Source organism: Hemitrygon akajei, chromosome 9 (assembly GCF_048418815.1).
Source record: "Hemitrygon akajei chromosome 9, sHemAka1.3, whole genome shotgun sequence".
Taxonomy (NCBI): Eukaryota; Metazoa; Chordata; class Chondrichthyes; order Myliobatiformes; family Dasyatidae; genus Hemitrygon; species Hemitrygon akajei.
Genome location: NC_133132.1, coordinates 57,844,521 through 57,861,740, shown reverse-complemented (window position 1 = coordinate 57,861,740; position 17,220 = coordinate 57,844,521). Strand labels below are relative to the sequence as shown.

The 17,220-nt window shown below is 38.5% G+C and overlaps 1 protein-coding gene across 6 annotated transcripts in view; it reads right to left on the bottom strand.

The window, feature by feature from the left end:
• The window catches only part of kif6 (kinesin family member 6), a 569,609-nt gene that overhangs the window by 234,036 nt on the left and 318,353 nt on the right, over nucleotides 1-17,220 (bottom strand). For 5 of the 6 annotated variants that reach the window (XM_073056062.1, XM_073056056.1, XM_073056059.1 and 2 more), the window contains 2 exons: nucleotides 14,426-14,528; nucleotides 3,636-3,691 (listed from right to left, as the gene is read on the bottom strand). In XM_073056062.1, the coding sequence (XP_072912163.1) occupies nucleotides 3,636-3,691; nucleotides 14,426-14,528 (159 nt within the window). The remainder of the gene's footprint in view (nucleotides 1-3,635; nucleotides 3,692-14,425; nucleotides 14,529-17,220) is intronic. The other variant, XM_073056057.1, reaches the window with a different exon arrangement.

The window sequence follows — 17,220 nt, the reverse complement described above, 5'->3', positions numbered from 1 at the left end:
CCCAGCTTCACCCATCACCTTCCAACTAGTCTCCTTCCTTTTTATTCTGGTGGCATTCCCCTTCCTTCTCAGTCTTGATGAAGAGTCTCGGCTCGAAGCACTGGCTGTTAATTCATTTCCATAGATGATGCCTGACCTCCTGAGTTCCTCCAACATTTTGTGTGTGTTGCCTTGAAATTCCAGCATCTGCAGACTTTCTCATATTTAAGAATTACACACTGTCCTCCACATGAGACTAAATAAAGTTTTATACAACTGCACTATTATTTCTCAGCTTTTATACCCCAACATGAAGGCATGCTGTACATTTTCCTTGCTACACAATCCACTTGCATTATCACTTTCAGGTTGCTATTGATAGGGTAAATAGGCAGAAATTGTTCCCATTGGTCTTTGTGGGGACACTATGAAGTGATTAGAAAAAGAACTAAAAGTGACATTGGGGAAATTATACTAACACAGCACTTGGTCTGGAATGTGTTGCCTGCAGTAGTACTATAGACAGATTCAATTGTAGCCTTCAAAACGAAGCTGGGTATGAACCTAAAAAGGACAGAATTTGCAGGGTTGTGAGGAATAGGTGGGGGAGTGGGACTAGCTTGAAAGAACAAGGACAGATCTGATGGGTCAAATGACTTTTTTCATGCTATGACCATTCTGTGAGTCTGCAGGTTTTGCTTTTGAAACGCGGTGAGGTGCAGAGGTGAAGATACAATTTGATATCTGCAGTAGATTGAAGACGCATACAAAAACTTTGGAGGCACAAGCAACTGCAGATGCTGGAACCTGAAGGAACAATCTGCTGGAGGAACTCAGTAGGCCAAGCAACATCTGTGGGAGGAACGGAGTTTTATGCCCTTAAGTTCTTTTTTGATGTTTTATGTCAAAACCCTGCATCAGGACTCGACCCAAAAGGTTGACACTCCTTTCCTCCTACAGATGCAGTTCGACCCACTTACTTCCATCATCCATAGTCCTTTATCACCTCCCAGTCTCTGTTGCTATTTCCACCCTTAACTGCTCTATCTGCCTGCCATCTCTCTCCATCCTAATCCACCTATCATTTGCTCACTCTTTTTCCACCCCTTCCCTCCTGTTTTTTATACCAGCTAACTTCCCTCTACCTTCCAGCCCAGATGAAGGATCTAGAACTGAAACGATGCCTATTCATTTCCCTCCACAGATGCTGCCTGACCTACTGAACTCTTGCAGCATCGTGTTTACTACTAAGCAACATGTTCCATATTTGATGACAAATAATAAAATTATGATTTACATTAGAATAAGATTATCCTGATCAAGCACTTAACCTCCCAATAACTGTGAGACATCTTACGAGAGATTACTCCCTGTATGAGCAATTGCTATTTTGGAGAGTTACCAAAGACACCATTGTTCTATTAAAGGCATTAATTTCAGCAAAGGGGAGAAATATTAAGTAATGATGTTTTGTCTAATTCATGTGAAGAATAGCCTTAAAATAACTATTTGAATACAATGTTAATCCAACTTCATTTTAATGGAGCTTAAACTGGAAAGCAGCATGTAAAGAACGAAATGTCTATGTGATGTCTGTTGTTTAAATCTACTAAACCACAGCAGCTGAGGGGGTACTTAAAAATCCTAAATAAAATCAGCCTGTTTGCCTGCCTTAAAACAGATTTTCCATTGTTTAGGCCATTTGTAATGATATATGGAAAACTGTTCCCTGGGTTTTGTCTGTGCTTGTGTGTTAACATAATCATAAAGGATTTCTTTGGAGAGTGAGAGACCTCTTTTTGTGTGGCCCTACCGAGGCTGCTGAGAAGTAGATTGAATTAACTCTCATTAAACAGCCATGGCAGCTAATGCTTAAAGAAACCCCATGTGGCTAAAGCGTTGATAGATAAGTATAGGTTTGGAAATAAATCAAAAAGTAATCCAAATCTGATGAATCTAATGTCCTTACAAATGGAAAACAACTTTTGACTAAGTAAGTCAGATTATTCTATAAACATTTAAGATGCTGAATTAATACAGTGACATGGGTGGATAGTTGAATAAAAAGTCAGCTTTCTGAAGAATTATGTTGGAGTTGAGGCAACTGATGAAATTGATACCGGCAAACATTTTACTTAATAGGTGGCATTAGCTTCAGTTCTTGTTGATTTTTGATTAAATATTTTAAAGAGAGACCATGAGGAAATGAACTCTTTTTTATGAAACCAAATCATGGAAAAAGGAATAATTAGCATAGTATAGGATACCACCATGCATCAAAAGAACAATGACTGGGCAGTTCATTGAGCAGAAAAGAAGGGAGAAATTCAGGTATCAGTAAAAGATGTGCTGACAATACAAACGCAGAGATTAACTACAGTAGATGCAGAAATAATAGAAACAATCTGCATACTTACATTCAGTTAAGAATTATAAAGATATACTGTACTTGGAGGGTAACCCAAGCAGTTCTGGTTTAAAAGGCTTAGGTCCAAGGTGCAGGAATCTTGACTGCCTGGCTAATAAGCAACTGCAAGAACAATAATGTTGTGGAAGGAAGGACAGAGGACAACAGGCTCCTGTTCAATGGTATTATACAGTGCCTATAATCCTAGTCATTCTTCAATAGATCAATGGAGCACTCTAGTATCCTGGGGCCTCCCTTCAAATGCTACCTAGAGCTAGCTGCAAATTTTCACAGCAATACTCACGGCTTGTTTGAAATTGTTTGGGCTGTAAGATGAAGTACTGGCTCAAAAAACAAGCAACTGGAGCAAGTCATGTAGTACCTGTGGAGGCAATGGGATATTTGATGTTTTGGATCAAAGACCCTGCAGCAGGATCATGCAGATGCAGCATTTTCAAATGTTCTTCACTGAGGGAGGTCAACACTCATTTCATGTTAAAATAGTGACAAGATCTCTATGTTTATTGATAGTGAACAGAGTCTTTTTAAGAATATAGTCAAGTAAGCCATCAGCCTTTCCCTGTAGCTTGGCCTATGGATATCTTGATTTGACTCATCTTTGAAAGTAGTATCAGCTCAGGCCAGTTATTTCAACCCCAGATTCTTTGTACTTGTGTTTGATGTCTCATTATGTGCTCTCCTCTTTGTCTATCCAAAAGCATTGGCTGTATATGATATGAGGTTTTCTCTTTGATCCATGATTACTGAATGCTCATTGACAAATATATGCATCATAAATTTTAATCATTTTAAAATTCCTATGTTTTTTTTACCAGAATTCCTATTCTATTTGATTAATTGTGTTTTCTGAAAAGTTTGAAGCTTACGCACTCACATTTTCAACCATTGGTCAAAATATGTCTCGTTCAGTTTTTGGATGAATTTGCGTTTTGCAGCCTCAATTAAAGGTATTGCTGATATCAAGAAATAACTACTTGCACTGCAGGATAACCTGTATATGGGTGAATTCAGCAGGACGTGTACAGCAGTCTTTAGATGAATACATTGGAGTCAGCTTAAATTTACATTCTGCCTCTGCTGCAGTGAAAATGTGCAGATTAATCATCTACTACAATCAAGTCCATTTTCAGGGGAGAGAATATTTCTTCCACTTCATTTTCATGATCCTACTCACATCAGTGAAGTATCAATTCTGCAATATTTTACCACATCAATGTAATTGACTTACTAATTTTATTCCTTGCTTGATTCACTTTTTCTCCAAGGGACTTTGCTTCCGTGTACCTGGTGAGAAAAAAAATCATCGTTCTACATAAAAAATTAAGGTCTCCGATAAATAATTACTCACTGGTACATATAAATTTTCTCTCATTGTGATTACTCTGCTAAGTGCTGCACACAGAAACTTCCATTCCTGATATTTTCCTTGACAACAGGGAGAGTGATCCAAACGAAACGGCATTCAGTTTGATTTTAATGCAGTGGCCAATATTCCAGATAATAGCACCATGCTTAATTCCTGAATTCAAACAGCTGAAAACTTGAGCTGGGCACCTGTGACAGGCCTGTGTTCTGTTTACCTTATTTTAATACTCCCCAAATCCAAAAATAGCCCGGTATTCTTCAGTTTAATAAACCTTGATAACAAAAATGGAAAATGCTAGAAATACTCCACAAATTGTGCAGAGAAACTTTCTGCATTTCAGGTCACTGTCCTGGTTCTGAGAAGTTAGCTCTGTTTCTCGCTTCACAGATGTGTCCTGGTCTGTTGAGCATTTGTAGCATTTTCAGCATCTCAGATTATCTGCAGCTTTTCTGTGTTTTGATTAAATCAAGTTTTGCCCATGGTTGAAAATGGTATAAGTGTGTTAATGCTTCATTTTAATATTCCTTTCAAATCTCTTTGCATCATTGAACTGTCCAGTTGATGTAAACATATCAAGCTTTATAGTTCCATGATCCCAGCTCTCATCAAATTCCTCCTTTTGTGCATCCTAGATTTTACTCACTCCACCTTCCACGGCCATACCTTAATCTGTCTGAGTTCTCTTAAGCTATGGAATCCCTCCCTATGTATCTCTATCTCTTGCTCTTCCCTTAAGATAGTAATACACCATGTATACCTACATTTATGTTTATATTGCTTGCTGTCAAATTTTATTTGATAATGCACCTGTGAAGTGTACAGGGCTGTATTATTGTATTAAGTTTGAAAGATGTTGCTGTTGTATTGACGTATAGTACTTGAACTGTGTTTGGACCGCTTTCAAGCTTCCTCCATTCACCCTCAATTGCTGATGAGCTGTTATGTGGTAGGAAACAGATACACTTCACAAAAACTCAACTCTTGGCTGACATTTCCAAATTGTATTAATTCCAGTACCTTACCCAGCCAATAGAATACTAATGGGCCTCCATGGAGAAGCTCTTAAAACAGCTTTTTTTAAAACTTAATTGAAGACCTCAAGCTTTTTTTCATATAGAACAACAGGGGATCTCAGATGGAAAAGGAAATCTAACCTCCTAATCCCCAAAGCCATCTAGAAGTGTAACGAAAACCAGAACAATGAGTAAGTACCTGGCCAAAGTCATTAGAACTCTCAACATCAGCATTGTTTTTTTCTTATTAAAAAGCAGCTTGTTTGGTAATGAAATGGGACTGCTCTCTAACATTTCAAAGATGAAAATCTCAGGATCAACATTGGATTAGGCCCATAAGTGTTAAGACTGCCAGAGTCTATGAGGTTACTGGAAGGTTACCTTTACTGTACTGCCTGTGTGTCTTGCTTTGATAGTATCCTCTGCATCTGCTAAGGGGTGGCCAATTAGAAATATCTTCTGGACCCCATCTTTATTGGCCAAGGACTTCACTGGGTACTTTGTCATCAATTTCATATTGAGTCAATCTATAATTGAGGTTTACTCCAGAGGTTTGGATTATTCTCTGGCACCAGGCGAACATAGTCCGTAAAAAATTGGTTGAAACTGCTATCAAGTTGAAAGACCAACAACTTTCAGCAAGAAAATCTTCATGACCGTCTCTCTCTGAAAGGAATACAAATTTCACGTCTTTTGGCAAGTGGTAATTGGTTTATTATTGACACCTGTATTGAAACACAGTGAAAAACTTTGTTTTGCATTCCATTCAGACAGATCATTCGAAACAGAAGTCCACTGAGATAGTACAAAAGAAAAACAATAACAGAATGCAGAATATAGTGTTACCAATCATGGGGAAAGTTCAGCGCAAGAAAACAAATAAGGTGCAACCAAGAGAGAATCTGCAGATGCTGGAGATCCAAGCAACACAAAATGCTGGAGGAACTCCAGGCCAGGCAGCATCTATGGAAAAAATTACAGTCTCCGTTTTGGGCCGAGACCATTCGGCAGAACAATGGCCATTAAGAGGAAGATTGAGAGATGAACAGTTAGACCATAAGACCATTTAAGGCCACATGGCCCATCGAGTCTGCTCCGCGATTCTGTCATGGCTGATCCTTTTCCTTTCCCTCCTCAGCCCCACTCCCACGTCATCTCTCTCTAATCTTTGATGCTGTGGTCAATCAAGAACCTATCAATCTCCACCTTAAATACACCAGACCTGACCTGCCTGAAGTAACAAATTCCACAAATTCATCACCCTCTGGTTAAAGAAATTTCTCCGTATCTCTGTTTCAAATGGACAGCCTACTATCCTGAGGCTGTGCCCTCTTGTCCTAGACTCTCCCACCATAGGAAACATCCTTTTCACATCTACTCTGCCTAGGCCTTTCAACATTCAAAAGGTTTCAATCAGATTCCCCCCCCCCCCCACCCCATTCTTCTGAACTCCAGCAAGTACAGAAGCAGAGCCGTCAGACATTCCTCGTATGAAAACTCTTTCATGCCTGGAATCATCCTTCTGAACTTCCTCTGGACCCTCTCCAATGCCAGTACATTTTTTCCAAGCTGAAGGGCCCAAAACTGTTCACAATACTCAAGGTGAGGCCTCACCAGTGCCTTATAGAGCCTCAACATCACACCCTTGCTCTTGTATTCTAGACTTCTTGAAATGAATGCTAACATGGCATTTGCCTTCCTCACCACTGACTTGACCTGCAAGTTAACCTTTAGGGTGATCTGCACAAGGACTCCCAAGTCCCTTTGCATCTCAGATTTTTGTATTTTCTTCCTACACCAAAGTGCATGACCATGCATTTTCCAACATACTTCTTCTCCAGATGTGTAAAGACAGTTGTAGAGCTGTGGCTATTACGTTATCTATCAATTGGTTGTGTTGGTAGGTGAATTGTAGGGGTCCAGTGTGGGTGGTAGCATGCTGCAGATGTAGGCCTTGATCAGCCTCTCAAAGCATTTGCTTATTATTGAGGTGACAGCAATAGGACGTAAGTCGTTCAGACATGTTACCTTGGTCTTTTTAGGTACAGGAACAATGGTGGACGTTTTAAGCAGGAGGGCACTCTGCACTGGGAAAGAGAGAGATTAAAAATGTCTGTAAACACACCTGCCAGTTGCGCCACTCATACTCTGAGTACCTGCCCTGGGATGCCATCCCATCCTGCAGCCTTGTTGGAAACACCTGCATACTTCAGCTTCAGAGATGACCAAGGTGCAGGTCACTTCAGCAGCTCTCCTCAGGGGCTCAGTGTTGGTGACATCAAACCGAGATTAAACAAGATTTAGCTCATCTGGGAGAGAGGCAGTGATGTTGGAAACACCATTGTGTTTAGCTTTGAAGTCTGCGATGGTGTGCAGACCTTGGCAGAAGCTGTTTGTGATGTTGTTGGAGAGCTATGTCTGGATCTTATCCCTGTACTGTCGTTTCGCTGCCTTGATGACTGTGCAGATCGTAGCTGCATTACGTGAGTTATGTTGATTACTGGCAACATAAGCTCCATGTCACGCAGTAAGTGCTGCTCGCAGGGAACTGTTGATCCAGGGTTTCTGGTTTTTGATAGACCAGGACCGATTTCTGGAAAATAACATTCTTGATGCACTTCTGGATGAAACTCGTAACCCCTTCTGTGAACTCGGAGACATCCTCTCATGAAAGACATTCCAGTTGACGTCATCAAAGCAGTCCTGTAGCATGGAGGCCAATTGGTCGGACCAACAGAGGACGGTTTTAACTATGGCCACCTCTTGTTTCAGTTTCTGCCTGTACCACGGCAATAGCAAGATGGAGGAGTGATCCGACTTTTCAAATGGCAGGCAGAGGAGCACTTTGTAAGCGTTACGGAAGGGGGAGTAGCAGTTGTCAAGTATGATATCTTCCCGTGTGCTCACCTGGATGTGTTCACAAAACTTTGAAGAGACTTTAGACAGTGACACTCTATTAAAGTCACCGGCAATGATGAAGGCAGCCAGGGTGCTGATGGTCTCGTGTATTTCCTTGAGAGCCAGGTCAGTATCAGCCTGCGGCAGAATATACACAGCTGTGATAATAACAGCCGTGAACTCTCTAGGCAGCCAGAAAGGTCTATACAGCAGCATAAATACTCCCGATCTGGGGAACAAAAGCATTTGAGGGCATGTACATTCCAGGGAGTGGAGCAACACTTGCAATTTTCCTGTCCTCCGGAACCATGCCAGAGTCCAGTGATTCTTTTTTTTACTAAACTTTTTTTATTGAGTTTTCAAATAATTGCAGAAATAAAAGAAAATATATGAAAAAAATATATATATACCCTTCCCCCCTCCCCCCTAACATCCCTATAGAAAAAAGAAAGAAAGAAAGAAAAAAAAGAAAGAGTGCCTGGATATCGGAAGATCCCCACATGCTCCATGGAGTTCATAATAACTTTAGTATATATATTTCTTTCCCCAAATAACCAATTATTTCATCTTCGGAGCACCTATATATTTAATCCTGTCTTTTGTAAATAAGGGCGCCAAATTTTCAAAAATGTTTCATATTTATCTCTTAAATTATAAGTAATTTTTTCAAATGGAATACAGCTATGAATTTCCTTTTTCCAACTATCTATACTTAAATATGTATCTGATTTCCAAGTAACTGCAATAGCCTTTTTGGCTACTGCCAGTGCAATTTTTATAAATTCTTTCTGATATTTATTCAATTTGGGTTTTGGTTTTATCCCTACAATATCGCCTAGTAAAAATAATATTGGATTATGTGGAAGTTGTGTTCCAATAATTTGTTCCAATAAAACTCTTAAATTTGTCCAAAAAGGTTGAATTTTAGAACAAGACCAAGTAGAATGTAAAAAAGTACCGATTTCTTGGTTACATTGGAAACACTGATCGGATAAATTTGGGTTTAATTTATTTAATTTTTGTGGTGTAATATATAATTGATGTAAAAAATTATATTGCACTAATCTTAACCGGACATTTATTGTATTTGTCATACTATCAAGACATAGTCTTGACCAATTTGTTTCTTCAATTTTAATATTCAAGTCACTTTCCCATTTTTGTCTTGACTTATGGACTCCTTGTTTAATTGCCTGTTTTTGAAACAAGTTAGATAGATAGATAGATAGATAGATACTTTATTCATCCCCATGGGGAAATTCAACTTTTTTCCAATGTCCCATACACTTGTTGTAGCATAACTAATTACATACAATACTTAACTCAGTAAAAAAATATTATATGCATCTAAATCACTATCTCAAAAAGCATTAATAATAGCTTTTAAAAAGTTCTTAAGTCCTGGCGGTAGAATTGTAAAGCCTAATGGCATTGGGGAGTATTGACCTCTTCATCCTGTCTGAGGAGCATTGCATCGATAGTAACCTGTCGCTGAAACTGCTTCTCTGTCTCTGGATGGTGCTATGTAGAGGATGTTCAGAGTTATCCATAATTGACCGTTATACATACAAGAAATAAATTTTTTAATCTTTCCTTTTTGAATTAAAGTTTCTATTTCATTAGATTTCAGCAATAACATTGTTTGACCTAATTTTTCTCTTAAATAAGCCCTTAGTTGGAAGTAACAAAAAAGAGTGTGTTTGATACTTTATATTTATTCTTTAATTGATCAAATGACATTAATATACCTCCTTCAAAACAATCTCCTATATATCTAATCCCTTTTTGAAACCAATTATATAAAAGTTGATTATCCATTGTAAAAAGAATAAGTCTATTTTGAATTAAAGATCTCTTTGCTAATAAAGATTTCTTTGTCTCATCATCAACATTTATCTTATTCCATAAGTCAATCAAATGTTTTAATATAGGAGATTCTTTTTTTTCCCGTATCCATTTAGATTCCCATTTATATATAAAATCTTCTGCTGCATTTTCTCCTATTTTATCTAGTTCTATTCTAATCCATGCCGGTCTATCTTTCTCAAAAAAAGATGCAATAAATCTAAGTTGATTTGCTTTATAATAATTCTTAAAATTTGGAAGTTGTAACCCTCCTAGATCAAATTTCCATGTCAATTTTTCCAACGATATTCTTGACATCTTACCTTTCCAAAGAAACTTCCTCACATATTTGTTTAACTCTTGAAAAAACTTCTGGGGTAGTTGTATTGGTAGTGATTGAAATAAGTATTGTAGTCTAAGGAATATATTCATTTTTATGGTATTTACTCTACCTACTAATGTTATTGGTAATACCATCCATTTATCAAGATCTTCTTGAATTTTTTTCAATAATGGTAAGTAATTTAATTTATATAAGTTCTTTATATCATTATCAACTCTTATACCTAAATATAAGAGTCCAATGATTCTTGAAAGGTTATTACTAATGCCCCCACAATTTCTACCGATACCTCTTTCAGAACCCTAGGGTGTACTTCATCTGGTCCAGGTGAATATGTACCCTTAGGTCTTTCAGCTTTTTGAGCACCTTCTCCCTTGTAATCATAACTGCACTCACTTCTCTTTCTTCACACACCCTTCAACACCTGGCACACTGCTAGTGTCTTCCACAGTGAAGACTGATGCAAAATACTCATTTAGTTCATCTGCCATCTCGTTATCCCCGTTATTCTTTCTCCAGCCTCATTTTCTAGCAGTCCTATATTCACTCTCATCTCTCTTTTATGTTTCATATACTTGAAAAAGCTTTTTCTATCCGCCCTGATACTGTTTGCTAGCTTGCTTTCATATTTCATCTTTTCCCTCCTAATAATTCTTTTAGTTGCTTTCTGTAGATTTTTAAGCTTCCGAGTCCTCTATCTTCTCATTAAATTTGCTCTGTTATATGTCCTCTCTTGCTTTTACATTAGCATTGAGTCCCTTTTCAGCAACAGTTGCACTAATTTGCCAATTGAGTATTCCTTTGTTTTTGGAATACATCTATCCTGCATCTTCATTTTTTCTAGAAACTTCACGCCATTGCTGCTCTGCTGTCATCCCTACCAGCATCTCTTTCCAATTTACTTTGGCCATCTCCTCTCTCATACCACTGTAATTTCCTTTCCTCTACTGAAGTACTGCTACGTCAGACTTTACTTTCTCCCTATCCGATTTCAAGTTGAACTCAATCATTTGTGATCACTGCTAATTAAGGGTTCCTTTCCTTAAGCTTCCTAATCTCCTCTATTTCATTACATAATACCCAATCCAGTACAGCTGATCCATCTTTACTGAGATCTTTAAAGAGATCTGTTCAGGGGGCTGATATAGGGGCTGTCCTTGAGCCTGGTGTGATATGTATTTCCCTTTATAATACAACTGTAAAGCTAAAGAAGCAGGCACAGACACAGTGGTGGCATTCACAAGAAACTTTGGGACCATTGTGTTAATTTGTCCAAAAGTTAGGGAGCTCACTGACAGATTTAACTTCTAATTACACTACATATTTTACATGAGACACATATTAATCTTTCATTTTCCACAGCATTTTTAATGGGAGTGATTAATTAACTTTAGCTTGGGTTGTAATGCATTTGCAATTGTGGTAATGATAATCTGACCACATTCATTTACAAACACAGCATGATAGGGATTTTATTTTCAATGTCACGGTACGTGTATGAAAGTATGTTGGGTTTTTAAAGTTGAAAATGTAGATGGCAGATTTTGCCAGATCTCACACTGATGTTAAGTATGAGCATTAGCAGATGATTCTGAGTGCAGGGAACAAATTGCCAGGATCTCAGGCATTCTTAGCTTAATGCTCAGTCAATAGTAAATCTCTTTTAGCCAATGAATGATAAATGTCTGAAATAATCTGCTGAACAAGGAAATACTGCGGCAAATTCTTAGGAAGTATATAAGGAATTAGAAGGATAAGTTTAGATTTTTTAAAAATCCCTGTACTTTGATTTTTCGAACTCTCACCACACAAAAAATCTCTTCAAAATGTGACATCAAAACATATATTATCAACCCCTTATTCATAAGTAACTACCATCAGCTTCCTCCACAAACTCCAACATGATCCACATAAATCAAACTATTGCAGCCTTGGAATAGGGCCCCCTTAATTTCTCCAGCAGTTCTTAAGGATAGACATCCTGGAAAGCCATGGATTCGCTGGGAGCACTGAGACCTATTTTTAGGTTTTCTGGGGCAGGATCTAATTTAAGCAGTTCATAGATGGGAAACTGTTGAAATTCCTGAGAAACTGCAGTATTTTGCTCCATTATTAATCGCAGAATGTAAGCATTTGTTTTCATTTACAGCTTTCAACATGAACTAATCATTCATCATTGCAACAGATATATTCTTTATGCCTCTACATTTTCTAAAATATTGTACCACTTTGATTTTTAAACATGACCCTTTTCACTCTCCTATTTTGAGTTGGTTCAGAAGAACATGGTGGGAGGGGGAGGTAGAAATAGCTGTAAGGGCTTCACCCAAGAGGCTATTCTTTGTCTTCATGTCTAGACAGTGAGTGTTGTATGTACTCTGACACTGAAGTATATTCTATCAATTTTCACTTGTATGAGTCTAGTTTCCAAAAGAAAAATTATTATATTCCTGTGATCTAACATTATTTTTACAGGACACAAACATAATAAGTTGTTCAATTCTCAAATAATTTGTATTTCACAATCAGAATCTGAATCAGTACCAGGTTTGTTATCACTGACATATATAGTGAAATTTGTTGTTTTGTGATACCAGTCACAGTCCAGTACATAAAATTAATATAAATTACAATTTATATATATATAAATAAATAGATGAAAAAGAGAGCCATCAGGAATCTGATGGCAGAGGGGAAGAGACTTCTCCTAAAATGCTAAGTATGCATCTTAAGGCTCCTGGACCTCCTTGTTTATGGCAATAATGTGAAGAGGGCATATCTTTGTTGGTGAGTGTTCTTCATGATGGATGCTGCCTTCTTGAGGTATCGCCTTTTGGAGATAATGGGGAGGTCAGTGCTCATGATGAAGTTTGCAATGCTCTGCAGCCTTTTTTGTTCTGTGCATTGGCACTCCATACCAGACAGTGAAACAGCAGTCAGAATGTTCTCCACAGTACATCTAGAGAAATCGGCTGGTCTTTGGTAACATACTGAATCTCCTCAAACACTTAATGAAATATAGCTGCAGGTGTGCCTTATTTATAATTGCATCAATACGTTGGGCCCAGGATGGATCTTCAGAGATACTGACACTCACCCTTTCCACAGCAGACCCCCTGATGAGAACGGCTGTGTGTTCTCCCGATTTCCCCTCCCTGAAGTCCGGTATTAATTCATTCGTCTTACTCCCGCTGAATGCAAAGTTGTTCTTGCAATACCTCTCAATCAGCCAGTCTATCTCACTTCTGTATGCTTCCTTGTCACTATCTGAGATTCTGAGAACAACTGGGACATCGGCAAATTTATAGATGATGTTTGAGCTGTGTCTAGTGACACAATCATGAGTGTAGAGAGAGTACAATTCCTACCTTGATATGTGAAAGATAATTATGGGCTGTCCAGATTACGTCCAAAAGTGTGCGTAACTGCTTGAGTATTCTGTTTAAAAGAATGAGGGGTGACCTTATTCAAGCATATTAGATCTCAAGGAACTATATGGGGAACTATAACCCTATGAGGCTACAATCATATTCAGTGACAAGGTAGGCTCAAGGGGCTGAGTGGCCTACTGGTGCCACTACCTTCTTGAATTCTACAGAATGTTGGTTCTGCATTATAACATTGTGTAAAGTAGGACAAAAAAATGTTCTGTTTTCACATGTGCCCAAAAGCAACCTGGCAGCAAATGTATACTGTATTCTGTTCCTAAAATATGGTTTAATTTACTTTAAGGGTGCTTAATTTCAGAACTAAGCATGATGCAGAGTGTTACTGCACTGTGTTTGACATAGATGAACAAGCGAAATACCTTTTTTTGAGTCATAGAGTCTTTGGAACTTACAGTTCAGAAAAAGGGCCTTCGGTCTGCCATCCACTGCAACCATCAGAAAGCAATCCTTCGCAATTTTCCTTGTAACCTATTCTACCACTCACCAACACACTAGGAGATATTTACAGTGACCAAGTAACCAATCAACAAGCACATCTTTGGTATACGAAGGAACCAAAGCACCCGGAGGACCCATGTACAGTTACCTGGAGAAGATGCAATCTCCATACAACCTTAAAGAAAGGGCTATAAGATAAAGTGGACTCCTGACCTCACAATCTACTTTGTCATGACTTCACACCTTGTCTGCCTGCATGCATTTCCTTTGTAACTGTAACACTGTATTCTACTTTCTGTTATTGCTATCCCTTTGTAAAATCCCAATGTACTGATGTGATGAAAATGATCTGTATGGATGGCATGCAAAACAAAGATTTTCACAGGACCTTGGTACCTCCAATTTACATGGGTTCCTGGCAATGTGACACCGTGGCTCTGCTAGCTGTGCAAGTATCGCCTTAGTTCTAATGAACACATTTATCTCAAGAAACTTTCATGACAACAAGAGTCAGCTTTATCTACTGGTGCTCATTTCAAGGAAGGGTTTTCAATACTTTATCACTGTTTCTAATATTACTCATTAGGAGAATCATGCAGTAGAAACCAATTTTTAGACAACAGATGGTCCTTTTTGTCTTACAAAGACTGTTCAGTAGTGACTCACCTCTGCTTCAAAAGATGTTTGTTGTCTTCAATGGTTATATTTTCAGCATAGTCTCTTCTGAAGATCTCAAAAGCTTCCTGACGTCCAAGAGACATTTCTCCTGCTGAGGATAAATGGAAGACAGAGCTGTTAAATGAGTATATTCACTGTAAATTTTGCACATATATATGATGTTAATCATAGAAATTTCTTAAACAGAGACAGTGGCTATATTTCATTTGGAGTTTGAAGAGATTTGGTTTGTCACCTAAAACACTCGAAAATTTCTACAGATGTACCGTGGAGAGCATTCTGACAGGCTGCATCCTGTCTGGTATGGGTGAGGCTACTGCACAGGACTGAAAGAAGCTGCAGAGGGTTGTAAATTGACTTGGCTCCATCTTGGGTACTATCCTTCAAAGTACCCAGGACATCTTCAAGGACCTTCAGCACCTGGGGCATGCCCTTTTCTCGCTGTTGCCATCAGGTAGGAGGTACAGAAGCCTGAAGGCACACACTCAGTGTTTCAGGAACAGCTTCTTCCCCTCTGCCATCCAATTTCTAAATGGACATTGAACCCTTAGACATTACCTTACTTTTTTAATATATTTTACTGTTTTCTGCATAATTTTTAATCTATTCAATATAAGTATATTGCAATTGATTTAGTTACTAATTAATTATTATCATTATTTTATTTTGGGTTTTTTGTCTTCTGTATTATGTATTGCATTGAACTGCTGCTGCTAAGTTAACAAATTTCTCGTAACAAGCCAGCGATAACAAACCCGATACTGATTCTATCTTTCTATCACTTATTACTGATTGCCCTTGAGAAGGTGGTGGTAAGCTGTCTTTTGGAACCACTTCAGTATTTGTTAAGGTAAAGGTAGCTTATGGTGCTATAGGAAGAAAAGTTCCAGTATTGGTAAACTGGCTCATTTTTGTCACGAGGTGAAGTACAGTAAAAAAAAGTTGTTTTGTGTGCCATCTACAGAGATCATTTCATCACATCAGTACATTGATGCAGTACGAGGAAATATAAGTTTACAGAGAAAGTACAGTACAGGCACCAACAAGGTGCGAGGCTATTACAAGGTAGATTGTTAGGTCAAGAGTCCATCTTATCATACAAGAGGTCTGTTCAATAGTCTTCTTATGTTTTGATAGAAGCTATCCTTGAGCTGGTGGTATGTGCTTTCACCCTTTCAGTGCCACAGTTTTCCCTCACTGTCTATGGGCAGTTTAATGTCCAGTTATGATGAGGGAACAGTCACAAAATATTTCCAAGTCAAGATGGTACGTGGCTTGGAAAGGAACTCGTGTGCTCCTTGCTGGTAAAACTTGAGGAGTGTTTAAAACATATGCGGCATGCACACCAAAATTAACCTCGCACCTGGGCCAGTTGTACCGGCATCAAACATCCTCTGCCTGGGCCCGACTTCTCCCCTCGGTGCCCAAAGCGACCCAACTTTGCACCTGGCCCAGTTGTACGAGCATTGGAACTCCAACTGCAGTGATTCTGCAACACACCATAATGGCACATCTGTGAACTCACCTCGCCATTGCTCACCCCTTCACTGTTTGTGGCGCTAATGTAACAGAATTTACCTCAGGAAAGGCATTTTTAATGATGTTTTTAGTCAGATATCTTAACTTTTTAACTACCAGTGAGCTGATGTATGTGTTTGGTAGTGCCATCTTAACCGGAAATTTACTGATTACACATAAACCAAAGAGGGCTCAAAAATGTGTACTCAAATAAGTGTATTATGAGGCCCCACACCGATGTGTCAATACACATATATGCGAACAGGAACAAGCCTAAGATTTGGGGTAAGAGACGGCCAGCTGTCAGGAAACTGATCGCGGTCTGGTGAAGTGGAGGAGAGCTCTGGTTCTTGAGTGAAGAATCTAAGCCAATGGAATGTGAGGTGCATGGTGTCTGAAGGAGGAGAGAAGAGTGACAGTGCTTATTGGATGGGGTACTGCCCACAACAACTTCATAATAGGCACTCTCAAGACAATGTGTACTAGTTTTTCCAGCAAACAAGATGTTGCATGTGAAGTGATCACATTTGACGCACAAGGGTGAATTTCAACTTCAAATGATGGCTCAAATCTCAGAGATGGCACAATTTGACCCAACAATGGCCACTTTACTTTTCACTTGGAATAAAATCAACTTCCATTCACATAGAGGTGAAAAAAAAACAGCAGCACTAGAAATATAGAAATTAGACATCCAAATTTATCTGCCAGAACGTTTGAGAGTATCTGATTTGAGAAGATTTACCTACTCTTTGTAACAAACTACGGTAGTCATAAAGTTATAGAAATAAATAGCATGGAAACAGGCCATTTGGCACACCTCATAACAGTGACTAGTGAACACAATTCAATTAGTCCCACCTTCCAGTGCTTGTCCCACACACTTCTATGTCTGGGTGATTCAAAAGATCATTTAGACACCTTTTGAATGTTGTCAGTGACTCTGCTTCCACCACTCTCACTGGCAGAGAATTGCAGGTTCTCACACCTTCTGGCTAAAATAGATCCTCCTCAGATCTAAATCTCTTACACCTTGATGTATATCAAAGTCAAAAGTAGAACTTATTATCTGTGCACATATACTGTATGCTACCACACAATATCTTGAGATTCCTTTTTTTGCAGGTATTTACAGGAAAATAAACACAATTTATGGAAAAAAACTGCACATAAACAAAGACTAACAAACACCAAATACAAATTGTGCAAATAAAAAATATGAGTTGTGGAGTTCTTGAAAGAGAGGCTGTAGGTTGTGGAATCCA